The sequence below is a fragment of the Microchirus variegatus genome, assembly GCF_963457635.1.
Source record: "Microchirus variegatus genome assembly, chromosome: 12".
NCBI classification, from domain to species: Eukaryota; Metazoa; Chordata; class Actinopteri; order Pleuronectiformes; family Soleidae; genus Microchirus; species Microchirus variegatus.
Window position 1 is genome coordinate 20,690,033 of NC_139813.1, and position 23,099 is coordinate 20,713,131.

General features: G+C 39.6%; 2 protein-coding genes across 2 annotated transcripts in view; both read right to left on the reverse strand.

The window, feature by feature from the left end:
- The window catches only part of ppp2r5a (protein phosphatase 2, regulatory subunit B', alpha isoform), a 29,085-nt gene extending 17,627 nt beyond the window's left edge, over nucleotides 1–11,458 (reverse strand). Inside the window, exon 1 of the mRNA XM_083898995.1 lies at nucleotides 10,528–11,458. Coding sequence (XP_083755121.1) covers nucleotides 10,528–10,675 — 148 coding nt within the window. The 5' untranslated portion in view covers nucleotides 10,676–11,458. The remainder of the gene's footprint in view (nucleotides 1–10,527) is intronic.
- Nucleotides 11,459–12,992: 1,534 nt separating this feature from the next.
- On the reverse strand, nucleotides 12,993–20,296 carry dtl (denticleless E3 ubiquitin protein ligase homolog; the record flags this gene model as incomplete). The annotated part of the gene is made up of 15 exons (XM_083898593.1): nucleotides 12,993–13,058; nucleotides 15,000–15,649; nucleotides 15,855–15,978; nucleotides 16,115–16,204; nucleotides 16,293–16,405; nucleotides 16,826–16,930; nucleotides 17,040–17,146; nucleotides 18,026–18,099; nucleotides 18,219–18,334; nucleotides 18,423–18,488; nucleotides 18,580–18,700; nucleotides 18,802–18,863; nucleotides 18,937–19,029; nucleotides 19,138–19,275; nucleotides 20,245–20,296. The coding sequence occupies 15 exons, from the start codon at nucleotides 20,294–20,296 to the stop codon at nucleotides 12,993–12,995; spliced, it is 1,977 nt and encodes a 658-aa protein (XP_083754719.1).
- Nucleotides 20,297–23,099: the final 2,803 nt, after the last annotated feature.

The window sequence follows — 23,099 nt, forward strand, 5'->3', positions numbered from 1 at the left end:
TGATATATACACTACTGTTCAAAAGTTTGGGGTCACTTAGAAATGCCCTAATTTTGGAAGCACTTTTTCTTCAATGAAAATAACATTAAATGAATCAGAAATACACTCTATACATTGTTAATGTGGTATAGAGTTATACGACTATTCTAGCTGCAAACGTCTGCTTTTTAATGGAATATGTACATAGGTGTATAGAGGCCCATTTCCAGTGCTATTGGATGATTAGAAAACACTAGAAAAAACTTGAAAACAGCTTTGCTGGTTCTTTTACGAAAGGGTAAAATTATTATTCTGAATAAAAAAATCATGAAATGGAAAACAAAAAAACTTGTATCGGTGACACCAAACTTTTGAACGGTAGTGTACATTGACAAAAATAATTAGTTGCTTTGATGTCATGATGAACATGCAGGTAAACTGATAATCATCTTTTAGACAGAACTCTCAAATTGAATTGAGATCGCCGTGACGTGAATGAGTAAGTAATGTTTGGCTTGCAAAGTGCAAAACTTGTGTTTTGACAGTTAGGAGGAGTGGAGTGAGAGCGAGAGAAGTACCGTGGTGCGGTTTCTTAGTAAGCAGCGTTATGTAAGTGATCAGGCATTAGATCATGGAATAGCGTGGCATGGGGACATTGCACAGTCAGGGACAGACGGACGAAAAAAACTTTTCACAGCTAGAGGAAAATATTCCAGTGGTGCTGACAGCTTATGCAGTACTTACGCAACAGAAATCTATAGTTCAGACAGACAACCTGCTGATGCCGACTGAATGTAACATCTGAGTGCAACTACCCCGAGCTGACTTGTTCACACAGGACTTTGTCTTAAAGCCAATTCTCCCATAGTATCGAATACTAAGATGATTCCATGCTGAAAGGGCAGACTGCATACCGAACTGGAATAAGAATGGAGGAGGCCATGACGCCTGCAGCATTAATGTTGCTGTCAAGCGGGCAGCTCAATATTTGTTCCCCTGCGGAGTGGTATGTGGTGGATTTTTGTGGGGCTAGGTGTCATCTCTTAGGGCAGACATGAATAATTCAAACGCTCTGCGGTTTACAGGCAAAAGGAAACCGCATATGTAAGCCCATTTTCAGGGAGCAAATGTGAACAATAAATCCATTTGCTTGAATGCAACTCTAAGCAAGAAAAAAGGAAATTACATAATCCCATAAAGGTCAAACTATACTGTGAATGTATTTACTCTTGTTGGATTATCAATACAGCATTTGTTTATGGCAGGTAAAGCATAACAGCAGGCTGGTATATCATGATGGGGATTTATCTTTACCCTCCAGACAAGAACTAGGCGCTTTTAAATACAGTCTGACATGCGGAAGATTTTCTCAATGCGTGGCTATTTTTGGATTTTTTTTTAGATACAGATGCATTAGTGCACAAACTCCTCGGGGTGCTTAGCGAGGGAGGGAGGAAAATATTTCCATTGGGACTGTGATGCTATGAAAAAAGAACAAGGGGAGAAGAAAACATCTGCGAGTAATTCCAATTAATCAGGCTGACAACACTCTGCATGGATTCGGCTACACAGCAAAATATGGCCGCGCTACTGAGAATGAGAAAATAGCATCTCACTCCCACCTGAGGTGTTTCATCTTAAAATCACAAAGAACATTTGCAGAGATGAGACGAGAGGTGGGCAATCGGATATTATTGGGATTGTTGTTTTAGAGATATGCAAATTGAGATTGTGGAGTATTTAAATGCATCCTCCTTGCTGCAGCAGTGAGCACTCGTGGGCCAGTCTTTGAATTTGCACAATTTCCTTCAGCAACTGAATGTATTACAAAATTCCCAAAAAGATTGAGATATTTCTTATCCATATCACACGGCCCTAGATCAGACAACAAATCTGATCTCTCAGTATTGTATATTCTGACCACGGTGCTTTACAACAGGCCTTAGGAATCACTTAGGACAATTATCTGGATACAATAACATGCAATTTCATAACCACAGACTGCCATGACTAAGAAAGTGGTAGCATTAAAAGCAGGGAGACGGATACAGTACAAGATGTATAATTATTCCTTTTAGACCTTTAAATTACACAGTAAACAATCACTAATTATCTGAACTGTTGCTATTGTTGTTGTTGTTGTTACAAATCGTCTTGTTTTTCCAGGTAACCTTTTGAACATCTTGGAAATTACATGGCCTAAACTGACAAACAGAGGACACCTGGTGTCTTACAAACACAGCAAATACGCATTGATTTTGGGTGGCAGCAACAGACAGACAACAACAGCTATTCTCTTCTGTATTTGAAGAAGACTGTAGGTCTGTTGCCAGCTGTTATCATGCAGAAACCAAATGTTTCCCATTCAATGCTGGTCTCTAAATTGGCTGTTCGTCTGTTGGCCCTTCTTGTGTACCCCACTTTTCAACCTATGTCAGCTGGGATTGGCACCAGCCACACTGTGACACATATGGAGGATAGAGCAGTAGATATTTAATGCTGGTTATATTTTATTTCTATTGTAAACAGGGTGAAAACCACATGGGTTTGTCACTGGGAAAGAAATACTATGTTGGGATCGGTTAAGTGCAGTGTTCGCAGAGCCAGCCGTGTTTGGCAGGATGTCACCATACAATGCTGCCGTTTTTTTCCCCAACATCCGATAATTGCGTGTTCATTTTGATGAAATGCAACAATTTCTGTTCATGTGCTGACATTCAACTAAAGTATAAAATTTGAGTTTTATGATGCAAAAACCCTGAAACTGTCCAGATATGCGCTTGTCAAACACAGCTTTTTGTTCAATTAACAAAAGAGGAAAAGAGATTAGATTATTTTAAATAGAGTCTTAAATACAGAGCAGCCGTTGTTTAAAAGAGTATAAAAATAGATATTAAACATATTGCTTTGGCCCATGTCTTCACCAGAACTCAGTCCAATAAAAAACAGGAGATTTACAGTACGTTAGAAAGAACTTCCACTACCACCATTAACAAAACATAAATGACAGGAAAATCAATTGGGGGGGAAAAAGGTGAAAAGAACATGGAACACACGGTGCAAAAAGCTTACGGTCAGGGCTATAACTTATTCCAAAAATCAAGTTTGAACTAATTTATGTATATACATTAAGTGTCACCTGTGACTGGTATAGAAAGAAGATAAAGTATGAAAAAGTTAACAATGCACTCGAGTTTAAAAAACAACTGATGGACTTGGACTCCTAGGTCTAACAGATAACTCAAATTTCTGCACCATCCTGCATTTTTAACAGAATGCAACACTGCACAAGGGTGTGTGAAGATAATGGCCGTTATGCAACCGTTTTCCATTTTAAAATGGCATGTTTCATTTCTACATTGATTGATGGATGTGCTGTGCCCTGGAAATACTGCGTTTTTGCTGATGCTTGCGACTGCGACCGTGAAGGTGACTGATGCCTTCATGGGAAAAAATTTGGAGGAAAAAACAATACAAGTTTGACGGTCATTATTTTTAAACATTAAATCTACAAAAACATATAATTCAGAGCTGGGACAGGTTGATAATGTGCATTACATTATGACTGCCACTGCTCTGCAGCAACAGAATTTTGCAGGATTTTTCAAAATACTGAAATGCATTTTCTCTGATCTGTAGCGTCCACATGGATCAATGACTGACATGGTGGTAGAAACACTGGTTGTCCAGACTTAGGGACAATCAAATATATACCACAAACGTATCATATGATATGATATGATATCCCACAAAATACCTCGAAAAACCACTTCCCACTGCCCTTTTCATGCTGTCAACATTTCATAGAAGTATAGCCAAGCAGAAAGACACCAAAACAAACTGAGGGAAACTATGCAGGTCAGGTGACCTCTAAATAATGAGAAAGTTAGTCCTGCAGGCATCACATGGTACACAGACCTGAGGAGTTTAGGCAGACTTCCTCACATTAGGATATTATAAATGTGCTTGTGTAGCCTGTCCAATACAACAGATATCCTTACAGGAAAAGTAATTACATTCGGAGCTCAGTGTCTCCGGCTAAAATAAATATTCAAATATTGTGACTGGTTCAGAAGCAGCACTAATAGATTTTTCCAAGGACACAACCAGCTCTGTAACTCAATACTGACACCATGGTTATGGTTTAATTAAGGACTGGGGTTTAGATTTGCAGCCTGCACATTATGCAAAGGAGACATTTGGGTTGAATGCAGCCTTAATGCGAGTTCTGTCTAGAAGGGTGAACACGGGGGGAAATGTATTACACTCATATCACCAATCATATTGATGAAGCACTTTCAAAAACAATACAGCTGGCAAAAGTGATGTGTGGAAACATTAAAATGCCTCGATATTGTGTAGAATATGGCCAAGGGCTTGGAAATAAATAAAAGTGGCAGTGGCAGTGGCAGTGCTTTACAGCAGAGATGCCACAGAGGTCATACTGTAGCTGCTGAACTGGATGGGTGAGGTAGAACCACATGTGGTGTCCATCTTTGTTTAGAGTTTAGAGAAATGTTTTAATTTCACTGCTGATGTCACTCCACTATCTACATTTCTGTGTTGAAAGGTAGTGGGGGGGTGTTGTGGAAATTCTCTGCTGCTGGTGAAGAATGAAATAGAGAACTTCTGCCAGCCGACAAGTTTTATTTTCGTTGCAAGGAAAAGATCAATCTTCACAGGAGTGATCCTAGCTGGAGAAAGACCCTGAGCAAAGTGAGCCCTCCACATTTATACCCGAGCAACTCCCATTTTGCATTCCTCCAATAGACAAAGAGTCTGCCATTGAAGGCAGTGTTTTCATACCTCTTTGTCTACTTGGGGTATCAAGGAGCTGACTCCCTGCGGATGTTGTAGAAAGTTCAGGCTAGACACAATACACAATATAAAATACACTATACACAAAGGACCTGGTATTCTGTACTGGGCAGGTAAAGGGTGATGGGCAGTTTTAGCTCCGAGTCAGAAATTGAATTTACCTTTACGGGGGTACATGGCAGGATGTTTGACACCTGTGTTTGCTTTCTTTGTGCCCCTTCTCATCTGCAATTATCAGGCCCGCCTATTAAGGGCAATCCCAAGAATGATAACCTTCAAACAAGTGCAATCAATTAGCTGACTGGTTGAAAATAATCTGCTATTTTGATTATCACTTGATAATGTCAAACATTAGTGCAGAAATGGTCTGGTCTCAGCCTCTACAATAGTTCTTTTGTGTGTTTGAATGGTTTAAAGATGGAAACCAGACTTGGTTGAGCCAAACATGAAAGGGAGTACGTCCTAAGAAGTTTTGCTATTTTAATCTTTATATGTTTGTTCTATGAATGGTAATCCATGCCTTTGAGAAACCACTAACGCTGGTTCACTTGCATTACTCTGGGAATTACTTTCAAACTTGATCATGTGCTACAGTTGTGGAGAAAGATGAACATCAGATGATGTGGCCAAAGAAGGTCAGGGCCGTACAGTGAAGACAGTGTGAGCAAATCTTGGGTGTTAGATGCCTCAGAAAATTCCTTTATCCATCTTGGCTAGTAGATTTCAACAAGTCCAGCTCTATATTCACGTTACCAGCTCATTAATCCCCAACAGTCTAGCAAGGGCACATTGATACTATTCCTCGTTTTACACCGTCAGCAGTTACCGGGATATTTAAAAGAAGCGGCACTAATGTCAAATAACTTTTTGGTTTCAGGTTCTCTAAGGTGACATTGATCCATTCCATCAGTCAATTAAGACACACAATAACACCATAAATAAGATTTGAATTACAATAGTGATCCTCCAAGTTAATGATATATTGATGACACATAACGTAAGGCACGTGTTTCGTCACACTCATTGCACTTACGAACACTGAACTTTCATAAGTAAGGACATTTATAAACACACAATGACTGTGAAGCAAAGTAATGACCAAAATACCTTGCAGAGAATAATATAACAATCCCATCTTTCTGTAATCTATTAAAAATTATATATTCCGTTTATGAAAAAGAAAATTACACATTCTTCCAACACCCAGCCCTGGTTTAAGTCGGTCATTATAGCAGCAGGGAAACACGACTAAGTCTTTACTATAAATAGGTAAACGCAAATACTAACCTGTCGGAAGCCACACATTTATGGCCATGATAATGACAAAAACAAACACAAAACACCATCTCAGTCCAATACAAAAGGTTTATCCCTTTGATCACGCAATTGCTGTATTGATTTGCCCTCATCTGACAGACTGCATCGAAACACTGTGAAACTCTTGTCGATCAATAGGCAAATACCGTAGACATGATCGCTAAAGGATGCTGGGTAAAACAAAAAAGTTAATACTGAATTTCATATCTGTTAAATTAATAAATTCAACAAGTGATCAGTTTTCTTTACTGATGAGAGAAAGAAGGATAAAAATCAGAGTGAGCCGTTATCTTTTATACGATTTCTGTGTGGGAACTGATCATAGAATTTCAAAGCAATGCACCTCATTGACTGATACCGTGAACGCATGAACTATATTTAGACTATTGACAAAAATACACCGCTGGCCAAACATGCGCTTAGATCTGGTTAGAAATCACGACTCGGCTCAAAATATCGCTCCTGTGACAGAAATATCCAAATAAAAGAAGCAGGCTGCATTTGGAAAGTAAAATGTTTCCCTGGCTTGCTCTCAAGGCTTATGGCTGCCATGGCAACAATGTTGGGTCTCTGAGTGACTCATCTTTTCAGTGTCTATCACACAACAGGAGCTATAAGCACTCGAACCTCTCCACTGCAGGAGGGATGAAGCATCTCTGCAGTGCATCTTTGAGGACCTGAAACATGCCGGCTGTACAGATTTCCTTTCTTAGTCATGTTACTCGAGGAACAAACCCATGTTAGGATACTTGATTTACACCAATATAAAAGGGGCTATGGTCAATTAGCTCTTATTTCCTGGCTTTTAGACAACTGTGTAAATAAAGTCCAACACTGTGAGCTGATGAGAAACAATACCAGTACCACCATTTTGTTTCCTACACTTACACATACGGGCAAGCGATGCCAGAGCATGCAACCTGTTTGTTAGCACATATTTGTGTGAACTGTGATTATACTACAGACATGACAGATGGTGAGTGAATTTAAACAAGTTGGAATTATTGAGGATGGTCCTGCAAACATCCTACGGGTTCAAATACAGGCTGTAACAGGATTTTTACTATTTAAGGACTCGCGCTTAATAAATAAATGACTGATCCTAAATATATAGAAAGTTTGGCAATTCCATGACAATGGAGTGCTACATGCTAAACGCACATAAGTGGACTTTAAATCAAGACTGCGTTATCAACAAACATTACCTTAGCTCTATGGTTATATAACTGGCTAACCAGATAACATGATAATACAGAATCACGACATTCAATGCACTATGTCAAGGCGTGACAAGGTATGCCTGATAGCCAGCCTAATCACTGGTTAATAACGTTCTGTGAGTGTGATAGAAACAGTGGGGTTAGAAGGGGTTCAACATCACAGATATTTCATATAATTACTAGAAAAACATAATTATAGTTTTCACAGTCTAGCTTATTAGTAGGAAAATTGATGGTATGGCTCATATCCTTCCTGCTCACAGAATATATGAACATGAAATGCAAAAGCTCTAAAAAGGTCAGCAATCCCGTCCTTTAAAATTCAACGACAGCAGTGACACAACTTGTTTGTGTCAGGTTTTGTTTTTAGCATTCGAGAAGTTGCATCATGCTGAAAAGCTCCAACTACTTGACCAGGCAGGTTTCTGCCATTTCCCCAAATAACATCACCACTGCTGACAAGCTGTTGAGACTTGTCTACAGTATATGGGTAAGCAAATTTAAGTCCAGTCAACATAAGTGTTGAGCACCACATTCATAGTCATGAAATGAAACAGTTGTGACTCTATATAGCAATATATGATTGTTTTATACACTGTAATACTGCAGATTAGTTGACCAAAACTACAATACAATCCATTCCATTCACCTGCATTATTATAGCTTATGGCACAATCCAAGATGGCTGCTGCGCTTGAGAAATTGCTTGCGAAAACATTCTAAAGTAAACACTGGAAATACTCACACTGTTGTGCGTGGAACTTAAATAAACGCAGTTGTATGCAGGCTCAGGAGTGTCCCATTTAACCGCAGGCTACAGGAACACAAAGCAACAGGTATCTAGTCGGGTGCGTGCTTAGATAGTCACGTCACCGGTTTTTGAAAATGTTTAATTCATTATTAATTCAATTGTTTTTTTGTATGACAGGGCCTTCATATTGATCCCTGTATATTTCAGGGGTTAGAGACAAAATGTGTCCATGTCCAGAAACATCAACACCTGCCAAATTACTCAAAAACCATGTCTGCGTTAGTTCCGGCTTCAGTGGGAGTCTCCAGGACACGCAAGGTGAAAACAATAACAATACCGCTGCAGCCAGGGCCAGTAATAACTGAGGTATTTCTCCTTTTATACAAAAGCAGCGCTACACTTGACAGGTAAGGAACAGAATCCTTGATAAAAGGTCACATGCCATACTTAACCTGACCTCCACCCCACCCCACGTCTACTTCCACCTACAACAGAGTTCTGCATCAACTCACAACAGACTCTCAAAAATGAATACAGGCTGCCCATATTGTGCATTGCTGTCTCTTATACAATGTCCCCAAAACAAACACAGACCACCAGTAATTTATCAAAAGACAACATTTTCTCAGGTGATTCTAATGTTTTCGTTTTGTGAAATACAACTTAAGTTTATAACTTAAACTAGCAGTTTGCTAGTCAAACGGCTTGAAACAGCCGTTTGACTAGCAAACTGCTAGTCAATTATGGCCCTTAACTGATTAAAAATGTCCCTGCCCTGTTTGTTCTTTGGACCCTAACATACAGTGTAGTTACAACGTATACCAGCACAGTACTGACCAAAGCATTATGTAATTAGCAGGAGAATAAGTAAGGGAAGCTAGATGAAGCAGCTCATGAGCTGCCCCTTCACCAGGACGTACCGTCACAACTCAGGCAGATCTGAAACGGACACAACTGTGACAAATTGTTAAATTATGTAAAAAAAAAAAAAGGAAAAAAATGCATGGCATGTGCAACCTCAATTGTGACTAAACTTTAGTAAATTGCTTTGAATCAAGCAGCTTGTTACCATCAGGTTCCTAACCAGCACACATTCATGCAGAAATTATTTGGCTGGTGCATGGGAATACATTGTCCTGAGTCAAGCCAGTTTCATGCTTCTTCAATGAGATGTCTCAGCCATTCTGCCACTGGCACAGGATTTGAGTGATACTTCAGCATGTCTGCACTGGAAAGGGTTGGCAACATTAAACCATATAAACTTGTCAAGCAGCAGAGAAAGGGACTGCTCAGCATTTTCTAAACTTGCTCAACATTATTGTCAGTTTAGTGACTTATTGTCAGTCAGGTGTCCCGTTGATAGTCCTTGTCCTGTCTTCTTTAACACAATTACACAGTGAGCAATAAACAAACAAACAGTCCAATTCCCCTGTATGTGGAACTCCTTGGCCAATAAAGCAGATTCTGATTGTATTTATTATTTTCAGCAGTCTACATCACCATTATCCTAAAACAGGAAAAACACAAGCAGTCCTAAATACTTTTCCCAATCACCTGAATACGAACAAGATCTCTCTCTCTGATTGGGTGAAATTATGAGTAGTTTGTTTGTTTTTTTTATGCAAAAGCCGTGGATCAAGATTATTCTGGTTGTGCTGCTACATGTCCTTTCAGCTCCAGGCTGCTCGTGAAGCTAATTTGCATCTAAACACAAATCCACTCTTGTAGACAGCCATGCAACTTTTTTTATTATTATTATTATTATTCCCTGTGTAACACCTAGCAGAGTGAAATGTTGGAAGATGTGTTCACAACTGTAGAGTCAGTTTGAATGTTTGATTTGTGCACAGATGTGTGCGACCTAGGATGGGATAATATATGGTTTTATTGCACATCATAACAAATAGCTCCCACAATCATTTGATTGTGATAAATTACAAACATGTTGATCACCTGTATGTGAAAAAAGTGTTATTATTTCCCATAAGTGACTTCGTGTACATATACTATATAAAGCTGATGTCCATTTATCAAGCTGAATCTAACGAGGAAATTATAGTTCACAGAACAGCCACTAGGGGGCGGTAACAATGTGTGCAAAAAGAATTACGTTTGAGGGAAAAATCTCTCAATTTAATTATATATGGGAATATTTTCCTGAGCAGTTTGTCTCAAATGCTAGCTCCAGGTGTTCCCCAATAGCACATAATGTCCATTTGTAAATGGTGGTCACGTTTAGAGGAAAATGGACGACACGTTACAGTACATATGAATGGACTGAGTCGGTTTCCTGCCTCGTGTGACCTGCATACAGTATAATTCTGAAAGCGCTTTCACGTGTTGACCGCACTTGTTGCTGATCCAGCGGAACACACCGCACACAGGTAATAATGACAGACTCGCCTATTTTAAGCGGCAGACCCCTTCATCCTCTTACCGTACCTTTGAGCTGTGGCAACGGTGAAAGCTCCACCGGAACGCTGTGGGTGCGGTACTGAGAAGAGCCTTGGGATCGCCTCTGTCTCTGGGCCTTCCTCATGGACTTTCGCGTGAACCCGTCCACTTTCTCGGATGCAGAGATGGCCGACATTTTGACGCATGAACTGACGGGCGGACTTCGCACAGGCAATGGTGTTATTCCTCTCGGCAAACTGCAGGGTTTCCTCTTCACCTCGGCAAAAAAAAGTGGGAGAATCAAACGGCACGGCTTGAGGCGTATCCAGCTGTAGTGTTAATTCGTATTAGCCGACATGTCATTCGGGGTTACACTGCTGCATCATGACGGGAAAATATCCTTAAAACACGAACTAAAAAGCCTAACAACTCATGGCATTTCCTGTGGCAGCAAACGGCAGACTGAAACGACCCGAGTTTCTAAATTTACGACGTTTCCTGGTGCTTCATTGTGTTCGCAAATGGTCCACCTGTTGTAAAACGCACGAAAGACATTGTCATCAAAAGTTACCTCAAGCACTCGCAGCAGCAAACTGCTAAGATGCTAGCTGCTGCACCTAGCTAGCTTGCTGGAATTAGCTAACGCTAATGTACGTCACAGGAACAGTTTGCACCGCTTTTCAGAGAGGAAAAAAGTTACGGGGTAAAAAAATGCCCCGTCGTATTAAGGTATTTCTTCGTAGAAACGTCTCGTCCGAGTCCTCAAGTTTCGTATGTTTTTTTTTAATCCCAGCAAGACTTCCGGTGAGTGTGTTTTCACAAGAACTATCCGCGATCGATGGAGTTCAAAAATGGCTCGACGGCTGAATCGCATTTATAGCACCAAAAAGTTAGCCCGGTGACCCGGTTTTCAACTGGAAATCCTTACTGGCTTTAATGCGCAGCCTCGGGCAACACCAGCCGTCCTCGAACACAACAAACTGGCGGACGTCGCGCTGAAAAGGCAGACATGTAAACTCCCTGCGCCGCCGATCTGTGTCGCTTCTCTTCGGTTGTTGGTGGTGGACCACAGAGCCTGACAGGCAGACGTCACTGACTGACAGCTGCGCCGGCCAATGGCGGAGCGAGAATCAAACGCTGGAAACTTCTCAGCCAATCGTGGGCCAGAGAAAGAGAGGGGCGGGTGAACACGTGACGTGGGAAAACAAATAGGTGACTTGGAGCAGTTGAATGAGGAGTGGCAGCTGTGGTTTCTTTTATCTGCGCCAATATTAAAACAACGTACGTTCAATTTTAGTCTCGTTGCGGAAGAACTACAGTACAATCAAATTTTTTAAACCAATCCAGCAATTTTGTATTATATCCACCCTCATGTCATTTTATACTGGCATGTCTCAAACTCATGGCCCGCGGGCCACATGCGGCCCTCTAAAGAATATCAAGCTAACCCTTCTATTACCTACATTTTGTGCACAAGCAGAACGCCAAGTCCGACTAAAGTCCAACTAAACATATACATGCAGGAGTAATCGGACTATGAATCACATTAATCAGAAGAAGCTCGATTTTAGTTGGACTAAATAAAAGAATAACACATTTTAATGCAGACACAGAGATAGGTACATATATGAATTGATAATAGCAATAAATAATTAGTTATAATATTATGTCTGATTATTGTGTTACTAGAGAAAGTTGTTGAAAAGAAATAGAAATAGAAAGAACATACAACCAAGATCATGAAAACTGATTTTCATTTAATAAGGTGAGGCCACAGCGAGCCTCGGTTAATTAAATACAAACAAACCAATCGATAATCACTGGTTATTTTGTACATATAAACAACTTGAGTGTTTGCTCAAGTAAAAAAAAATGACAATCAGTTGATTTTTCTATACATGCAACACTGGGAGTAAAACAACAAAACCAATGCAAGGTAGAGGGACAAAAGAAAAAAAAGAAAATATAAATGGCATGTGTACAAAGTGCTGCTGAGCTTATCTGTCACCAGCTTACACTTGAAATCTTAGTGAAGTTGATAAAAGGGCAGCAGAGCAAATAAACTGTGCTTTCTTTCTTCTAAAACAGCCACACCTCTGGACAAATATATATATTTTTCTATGACTCTGATGAGTAATGCCATGTTATTCTCCTTAACTTAATTATTGCACAGTATGCAGGGTCTCTTTTGTACATGTAACGTATATTATAAAGTCACCAGGTTTGCTAGAGTAATTGCAGAGCACCAGAAAATGGTGTAGGAGGGGAATGCAAATACCCATGACCCAATTAAATAATAATAAATGTAAAAAAAAAATAAAAAAACATAAGCAGACTCTCCTGTATAAAATATTTAGCATGACTTTTTTTTTATCTTCATGCAGCTCAGGTTTTTTATACTTATGTAACCTGGACCTTAACCAGCGTTCTTATCATCTGTCATAAAAATACCCAAACTAAAAACACAGCGTTTTTATACAAAAGCACAGAACATCTGTTTGGCTCCAGCAGGTTCAGTCCAGCGTCTGCCTCGTGAAATATGTGGAGATTTTCTTCATCGTCTGTGGCGAGCGGATCGTCTGTAAAACAAAGAAATATGGAGAGAGAAAAAAACGTCAAACCGCTGCTGCAGTCGTCATCCTTTATAGATAATGGACAAATATGAACATATGCGCACATGTGTAAACATCGACACGGATAAGGAAGGAAGGAGGGACGGGCATCAGTCGTCAGACGCACAATCACTCTTCAAGTATGCGTTTCTTTTGAACTGCAGTTATTCGAGACTGGCAACATTCCAAGTAAATGAAACTGAAGGAAGGCATTAATAACAAGGCGCAGGCAGAGGAAATAACACATTTTTGTCTTCACTGCGAGTTTCTCTGCTGTTAAACAAACGCTTAAAGGCCGTCGGGGGGATAAGATTAGAGATGGGACGACACCGATATCACATAGTAATAGATAGTCATTTTAGACCATTTCTGAACTATGAAGCCGTTTGTGCCGAGTCATTTTAAAGACCTAATTCTCCAGCTGTGTAACAAAATATTGTTCTCCAAAAAAGAATGATGATGATTTTAATTGACATTTTCACAGACTGTGCATAGTGAAACATGCAATATATATATATATATATATATATATATATATATATATATATATATAACATATAACATATATATAACATATAACATATATATAATATATATAACATATACATATATATATATATATATATATAAAATATATATATATATAATATATATATAATATATATAACATATATATATAGGATTTTTTTTTTCTTACAAAATAATAATAAGATTGTATTTTATAACTGTAGTGCATTATATTTTAAATATAAGCTAGTGCTAGGTTAACGCACAATGTGTTTCCATGGCGACTGATCGGAAAAAGTGTGGCGTCATGTTTACGTGCCGCGACACCGGAGTCCAGGCACCGTTTACCAGTTAGCTGCATTAGCTCCTTTAGCACCGTTAGCTCCATTAGCTCCTTTAGTGCCAGTTAGCGCGCCTATAGTCGAACTGGAACTGGTCTGTTCATCAAACGAAAAGAGCAGCGCTACAAATAACACGTTTAGCGTTACTTTAAAGACACATTTTAACAAATCAGGAGTCACGTAAACATTAACATGCGTTAGCGTTGACGCCGTTAACCGCTGTTATCGCGCCCAGCACTAATATAAGCACATGTTCATTAGATCCAAACCATCGTCGATGGTTTGGATCTAATCTCTGTATTAATCTCTGTATTAATCTCTAATCTCTGTATTAATCAGTAAAGCGGTGTTTAGATGTCGCGTCCCGAGCTGCACGCAGGAAGTGATTTGATATGACAAAACAAAAAAATAAACACTTTTTGTCCCCGCCCACCCCTGCACTGCTGCTGTATACACAGAAACGCACCCTCAGTCAGGTCTTGATTGAGTATTAGGGGTGTCACAATTCTCCAAATCCTTGACTCGATTCATGCTAGTAATGCTACAATGGCTACAACCACAACACTGTGTTTTTTTTCCCTCCTTTAGCATACAAATAATAACAATGCTTCTGTCCATGAAGACTAGTGCTGTGCAATAGGTTAACGCGTTTCCATGATGACTGAGTGGAAAAAGACTCGCATGACGCCATGTTTACGTGCCGCGACACCGGAGTCCAGGCACTGTTTACCAGTTAGCTACGTTAGCTGCATTAGCTCCTTTTATTGCCGTTAGCGTGCCTACAGTGGAACTGGAGCGGTCTGTTTATTAAACAAAAAGAGCAGCGTACCTGTGTACTGCGTATGTGTGCCTCTGTTTTTTAAAGTTTAGCGTTACTTTAGAGACTAATTTTAACAATCAGGAGTCACGTAAACATGACGTCACACGCGTCTTTTTCCATCAGTCGATTGACAGCACTAATGAAGACCAAACAAAAAGTTACGCACCGCAGCTTTAAGACAACATGGTATTACAGAACACACACAGGTTGTTTCACAAAACCTCCGAGTTTGGTACTTACAGGTGAAGCTGGTGCTTTGCCCTCGTGTTTCTTCGAGGCGCTGGGACTTCTGGAAATACCGGGGCTTCCGTGACCTTTCCTCATCTTCTGTCCCATAACGGAGAGCCAGTCCTTTCCTCCGGAGGAGCAGTTCTCCTTGCCAATCTGCGTGGACGAGGCTTGCTTGTCCTCCGTGTGACAGTCAGACGTTTTATTATGTACCGCGCTCTCCCGAGCCGGGCAGCAGATACCGGACAGGGCCCGGCTCCTCTTGGCTTCGGGGTAAAGTTCAGCAACGCAGTCGCACTGCGCCGCGTCCTCGCAGCCCGCAGACGCCGCACCGGTCTCCAGCCTGCGTTTGGCCCGTCGCTCGGCGGGAGAAGCGCTGACCATCGGACTCAGGACCCTGCGCAGAGGAGGGCTGGCCTGACCGAGCGAGCCCTGGCTCGGCGATAACCACTGCTTGATGGACGACGGCGTTCTCTGGCGAACAGCAGCAGCAGCAACAGCAGTCTTTGTGTCCTGAGACTGTGCAGGTGACATGGTGCTGGAGGGCGACGGGAGGGCGGCTCCACTGGGAGCACAGGAAGCTTGCTGAGGTGAGGCCAGTCCTCCAAGGCTCTGCAGCTTCTGCGTTTTGGCAGGAGTCGTCTCAGCTACGATTAAAGGCCCTTAAAAAACAAAACGGACATCCTTATTAGTCCAGTGCGACACTACGACTATTTTCAAATGTTGTATTCAAAAGGCAGGAAAGCAGAGATCTAAGGAATCAATAATACCAGTAAAACTGGAGTGAAATTAAAGACAACATACACATACTGTGTGATTAAGCGGTAGCTAAAAGAGACACGTTATGTCAGTGATTGAAATACTGACTTGTGGGAGATTTAGGACGCGCCCAGCCCACAAGGTTGGCTTCTCCCACCACACGCTCGGCTCCGTCCATTTCCCGCTGAAGCCTCCAGATCCGAATTGTGTGGTCATCGGAGCAGGAAGCAATCTGCCAACAGAGCAGCGGCAGCAGCAGCAGGAGATTACACACAGCTCTTTTTATGCTTTACAGCAGGAAAACAATCATCAGATCTCGGGGAAGAAGGAAACGGGAGACAGAGTCACTGAGGTCGGTCCCGTCTTACCTTGGTGAAATCTGTCGGGCACCACGCCACAGATGTCACTTCCTCGTTATGGCCTTGAAGCGTCATGGGAGGATACTGAGGGTCAGAGATCTAAGATAGAGAGAATAGATAGAGTCATTGTAAACTCAAGGAACAAGGATTCACGTTTTATCCGAGTAACTGAAAGTGAATACAGTACCTTCCAAATGTACGTGTTATTGTCACTCGAGCCACTGGCCAAGAACTGATCGTCTGGGCTAATGGTGGACTTGACGTAAAATGAGGAGTTCTGGTGGCCACTGAATACGGTCACTGTGGAAGGAAGAAAAACAGGAAGTATTAGTGGGGAAGAAAAGAAAAGAGTAAATAAACACAATAACTAAGTCCAAAATCCACAACTTTCCTCTCTTCCATTAACTGAGAGCTGCACTGGTTTGTGATGCATTTCAAAATGGCTGCCTGGCCTACACGGTGGATTATTGTCCAGCTGATTCAGTCGTGATCAGCTGCTCAGTTCTAAAATAACCAGACTTTAACCGCCATTTAAAACTCTGATGATTAAAGCTGCACAAATAAGTCCCTGCATCCCTTAGTTTTATGTGCATTAATCAGACACAGCTCCTGCTCCTCAAAAAAGGGGTGTTATGTCTCGCAGCCCCATCTAGTGACTAACAACGGTATTGTATTGAGTCATAAACAGGAAACACCCCTCAGGCCTCTGCTCTCGTTTACCTGGAGCCGTCTTTGTGCCGCTGACGTTGAACGTGTAGATGTTGTCGTCGGTGCAGTTGCACATGACGTTAGATCGCGTGGAGTCCAGGACGAGGCCAGAATAACCTGCAACACACACACACACATACACGCAAAGCAATGTTTAGCTTAGCATTAATAGTATTTATTTATTTACAACTCCGTTTCCAGTACAGCACAGCACAGTGAAACTCACCCAGCCTCATGCGCATGCAAGAACCCGGGTACGGGTACGTCTGCAGTGGAACAGGATCCTGGCGGTGTGTGGTGTAGTTCTTTCTCAAGTCCCACAGCTTGATTACTCTGGATTTGAGGAATTAAATGGAAAAGAAATTAGATTTGGGTCAACAAATATTTCCAACATGAACCAATCTGTCGATTAATCACATGGTTGTGATTATACATATACGTACATATATACATACACATACAATATATACATAAATATATACACACACATACATACACACACATATACAGTATACAAAGATATATACACATACATATACCGTATATACATACAAACATATATATATATGTACATATACATGCTTATAAACACATATACATACACACACACACATATACATACATATATACATATGTATATATAAATACACATATATACACTATATATATACACATATATATACATACAAATGTATATATATATATATATATATACACACATATATACACATACATATGTATATATATATATACATATATACGCATACATATGTATACATATATACACATACAGATGTATACATACATACATATGTTTACACATATATATATATATATATATATATATATATATATATATATATATATATATATACACATATACACATATACACATATACACATACATACACATATACACATACATACATATGTATTCATATATATATATATACACACACATATACATATATATACACATATACATACATATACACACACATATATATATATATATATACATACATACATACATATACATATTTATATACATACATATATATACACATATACATACATACTCACACATCCATTTATAGATACAGTATACACACACACACACACACACATATATATATGAATAATATTATATTAAATGATAATAATAATGATTTCCTAACATGCTGAATCACCGATAATGACTTGGTTTCTTACCCGTCAACGGCCCCAGAGGAGATGAGCGTGTGCTGATCCCGAAACAAAACCACCGTTACACTCTGCTGAGTGTCCTGTAAATAAGGCAGAAGGAGAAGAAGATCATTTTTCACCCGTCGACTCTCTTCTAAGTCTCTTCTCTGTTTCACTGCAGTAAAGTAAACGGTGTCAGGTGTTTTTTAAGGAAACTCACCACACTTGGAGCCATGCCACGCGTGCTGCCCCGTCTCTTCTTCGCCTTGGAGAGAGGGTTCGTCTCGGCTTTGTTGTGAGCACCGCTGATCTGTTTCACTTGTCTGTAGAAACCGTCTTGTGGAGGAAGACATGGATATGATCATGAACTTTATGGTTTTACCCTGTATAACTATTTTTGTGTGAATTCTAACTTGATCTGTACCTTTTTTGCTGCACCTGGTGTCCCAGACCATGATATTTCCATCTCTGGCTCCAGTGCAGAACACAGCTGTTGAATCGAAAAACAGTGTTTTCCTATGAATTGTCACTGAGAATAGGAAGCATTAATTCCCCCCTTGCACTGTATTTGCGTCACATACCTTTTTCTTGAGGTGTGAATGCAACCGACTTGAGGCTGCAGAGGTGACCTTTGAAGCTTCCTAACATGTCTCCTGACTTCACATCCCACAGTCTGGCCATCTGGTCACCTGCGGCCGTCACCTGAGGACGACGCACCAAGAAGAAAAACATGAATATATAATATAAACTCAAGCAAAGACAAATTATAACTTGAAATCATGGGGTCTAAACAGTGCACTCACCAGCTGAGGTTCTCCTGGTACCCATGCAATGTCAAACACTGCATTCTCATGAGCCAGCCATTCTGAAAAGTTCACACACCATTAGTTTCTACTGTATTCCAGTGGTAGACCGGACCAAAATGAAACCTCACAAACCTTTAAGAAGCGTTTTCTCTCTGCTCTCCGTGTTGTAGATCCGAACAATGCCTTCTTCGTTCGCCGCTGCGAGGATATTCTGCAGATCGCCGGCTAAAAACAAAACCAGAAGAGAGAGCGTGTGATAAGTAAATGACAACAAAACACCAGCTGCTGGGGTGTTTCCTGTGACGGTAAAAAAATGCAGGGTTAGGGTTTTACCAGAGGAGAACGCTAATCCAAACGGAGGCACGGAGTCACCGAGGTTCCCGTAGGAGATGTGCTCGTCGTGTCGCACGCACTGGAAGCCGTGAAGCAGAGAACTCAGAGGGAACCTGGGCCGAGGGTCTGCAGGGAGGGCTGCACACAGAACAGGGTTTAGTAAGACGCTGCAGTAATACTTTAATATGTTTTTTTGTCTTATTGTTGGCTTTTCATGGTGCATGTACAGTAATTTATGATGAATGAGAGGAATTTACTCGATCAAGACACACGTGAGGAAAGTTACATTTACTAAAGTGAGAATTATTTGAATTATTGTTTTGAGAAACAAACCTCTGGCTGTAGATGTTTGTAACTGATTTTAACTGTCACTTATTTTTAAATCTATTTACCGTCTTATTTCTTATGTGAATGATGATTAAGATACTGCTGTTTTAATGTTGTTAATGTCTGTAACTGTCTAAAACTGTGCTGCTGCCTGTCTTGGTCAATAATAAAAGTGTAGCATTGTGACATAATTGCTATAATAATATCATTTCATAATTTCCCTCATTAGTTTAATGCAGATACTGCAAAAAATAATAAACTAATTCACATGTAAATTGACACTAAATTCAGACTCACATTTAAATAAAAATCACAAACAATAGCCCTGTATTTCTTTGATTTGACATTTGATTAGCCTGATTTGACATTATACTATACATTTACACAGGTTTGAGTGTCTGACACACCCCAATCTACTTTAGTTTACTTTCCCTGTATAACCACTGACCTAATACGCAGTTATTTTAGCCTGAAATTGCATGACAAGATAAAAACTGACAACATGAACATATATTTTGTGTGGTATAAAGTCATAGGAGTCCTGTCCATAAGCTACTGTACAATAGCTGCCATTTGCATTGACAGCACAGATGATTTATTTAGGAGGGAAATCTCTGTTTTTCAAAACTTTTACGCACAATTCATGACACAAATATATCATTCTTTGATTCAAATACACGCAAACACTAAATCTACACATATCAACACGTGAATGTAGCTTGGAGTCGCCTTTAGCTGCGTCCGCGGCACAATAAACCCACGCGCGGATTATAATCTCACCATTCTGCCTTCGTCTGCCCACTCCTCGGTCAACAATCGAGCGGAAAAGCATCACTGCACTCCGGCACCGCACGATCTGGAGTTATTATTCTTTAAATCGGTACAGAAAAGTTATCCAGTGTTGCTTCTTTTCCGCGTTGAAGTCGCTGCTGCTTCGGCTTCTTCTCCTGCTTCTGTTTCCCGCGAACACACAGCGACTGAATCCCCCGCTAAACTCGCGTCTCCCGCTGTCATTGGTGGAAACAGCAGCCACTTCCGCCCAAGCAGCGTTTCCACATCCGCTTTCTTTGTGTTGGCTGTGTATTTTCGTCAAGTTTGCCATAATTAACTATTAACCACACCAAATTCCTTCAAAATAAAGTAGCCTCTACAGACATGGTAAACACAAATTAATGAATGTTTATTTCAAAATGCAACATAGAACCTCATGACCACACTGGATACGCATTGGCCTCCAGGTCATTTGAGTTTGAGACCCCTTAAAATATGATTCTTTTATATACAATATTAAAAACAATTGTTTTTGATACATGTAAATTACAGAAAAAGGCAGTAATGCAACATTGTAAATGAAAATTGAAGTTAAACACCACAATTAATCAACCTAATTCTAAACATATTCTTTATTGCTGTGAAAAATAAATTAACATATGCGTAGTATATTGAATAAACTCTTAATTTACGAGATTAATTAATTAAGAGATACGATATATTTTGGCACATAAGCATCACATTGTCATAAGTATCAAGACGAATATGGAAGAAAATGCATATTTCCGCGGAAAGAACCAGGCGGACTTGGAGGAAGTCGCAGCTTTTGTGGAGGATGAAATAGCTAATAGCTAAAAGCTAATAGCTAATAATAGAACTGTTCGACTGCAGGGTTATCGGTGGATGCAGCAGCGGGACATTCAGAGCGGCTTTGTGGCTTCTCAAGAAACAATCCAACCGACTGATAATTATTTTTGCCCATCACTGTGTCTTTATTCAAATAGTATATGAACACAACTGTATAGCGTCAACTCTCGGACTCTCCGACTTTCACTTCCGGTCCGTCACTCTAAGAAGTCCGTGCACCATGACAACAAATGCCATTGTTACACACGCCGGCAGTACAGCACGACTAGTAAATGTACGACTTTAATCTCGTAGATTAAGATTTTATTCTCGAAAATTAAGACTTTAATCTCGTAAATTCAGACTTTATTCTCGAAGAGTGGAGTCGAGCAGTGCAGAGCCAAACGCCAAAACTTTGATTTTGTGATAAAAACTACTTAAAGACATTTTTTTAAAGAATACAACTTTTCCTTTGTAGATATTTTTTTTTTTGTAAAGAAATAACCTATTACATAAGGTGGTTGACAGTATTTAGTAGTATATTTATTGATTGATTGATGAATAAATGTTTTAATCAATTTGTTATTGGATATGTTCCTGTCAGTGATTAATCAAATTCATTTAGCAAAATTCATCTGTTTTAATGATTTCTTGGTTCTACGGCGCAAAGAAACCAGAAAATATGCATTAAATAAAATGAAATATCAATATTAGAAAGCTGGTTTTAATTCAATGAAAATAGAAACACACAAACATCAAAATAGTTGACCATTCAGTTAGCTCAAACATTGTTCATGAATAAAGCCAGTGTAAAAAAAAAAGAAGAAATATAACTTCAAGTTCACTTTTCAGCAACAGATTATTTATTAATAAATTGTGCGTCGATAAATATGAGCATACATAACAAAGCACAGTAAAACATAGAAATAAATAAACATCACATTTTCATAATTTATTCAGTCATTACTTTGTGTGAATATTTTATAGGGACGAGCAGTTGTCATATACAGTGCCTACATCACTTCTACATACACTTACATATATATCAGCTGACAAATAACTTATAGTGTAATATACATTTTCTTCTCTGCTCTGCAAATGTGAAATAGATGATTTACCAGACATATTTTGGTTATTTAAGGGTGAGAACATTTCAAATCTCTGGTGCTACCAGGGTGGATTTCAGGGTCTCGGTCCCACAGGTCCAGGTTCACATCGCCTGGTCTCACCTCCACTAATGGGCTTCATATGAGTCATAATCAGACACCTAAAACACACAGAGAGAGGGACTTTTTTTTATAAACACACACACAAACCTGTTAAAGACTCTTTGATGCATTCTCAAACACACACCGGATTACACACAACAAACCGTGAGACACACAATGAGGCATGTTTACTCTGACACAGGGACAACATGACTGTCACAGAGAGTTTCCGTAAGAGGAGCTCTCCTGACCTCTAGTGCTGTAACTAGAGAATTGACAGCGAGATGCCTATAAAGTGTAATGGTTTATTTTTTTGACTATTTGGCTGTATTTAACACATGATGGTGCTTTATAATTCTAGAATTTTTTACTAACATGGTCTTTACTAACACTGTGAGGGACTTTAAGAGAGAAAGTAAAGGAAGAGGGAAAATATTTAAGTATTTCACTAACGGAACATTAGTCAAATATTATGAAGTGCACGTCATTATTTTGTGTCCAACTGCGAAATGTAACAAAAAAATGCCAGTTAATTGCAAAAAAAACAACAACAACAGTTTCCCATAAGAAGTTACAGAGAAATTCACCCATGCACTGCAGTCTATACAATTACAGTACCAACATTTCAAAATATAAACTGTCAAAAATTTATTAATGTAGTTTTTCTTCAAAAAATTTCAAAATATAATCTGTCAAAAATGTATTAATATAGTTTTTCTTCAAAAAATGTCAAAATATAATCTGTCAAAAATGTCCTAGTATTGTATGTCTTCAAAAGATCTCAAAATATAATCTGTCAAAAATGTCTTA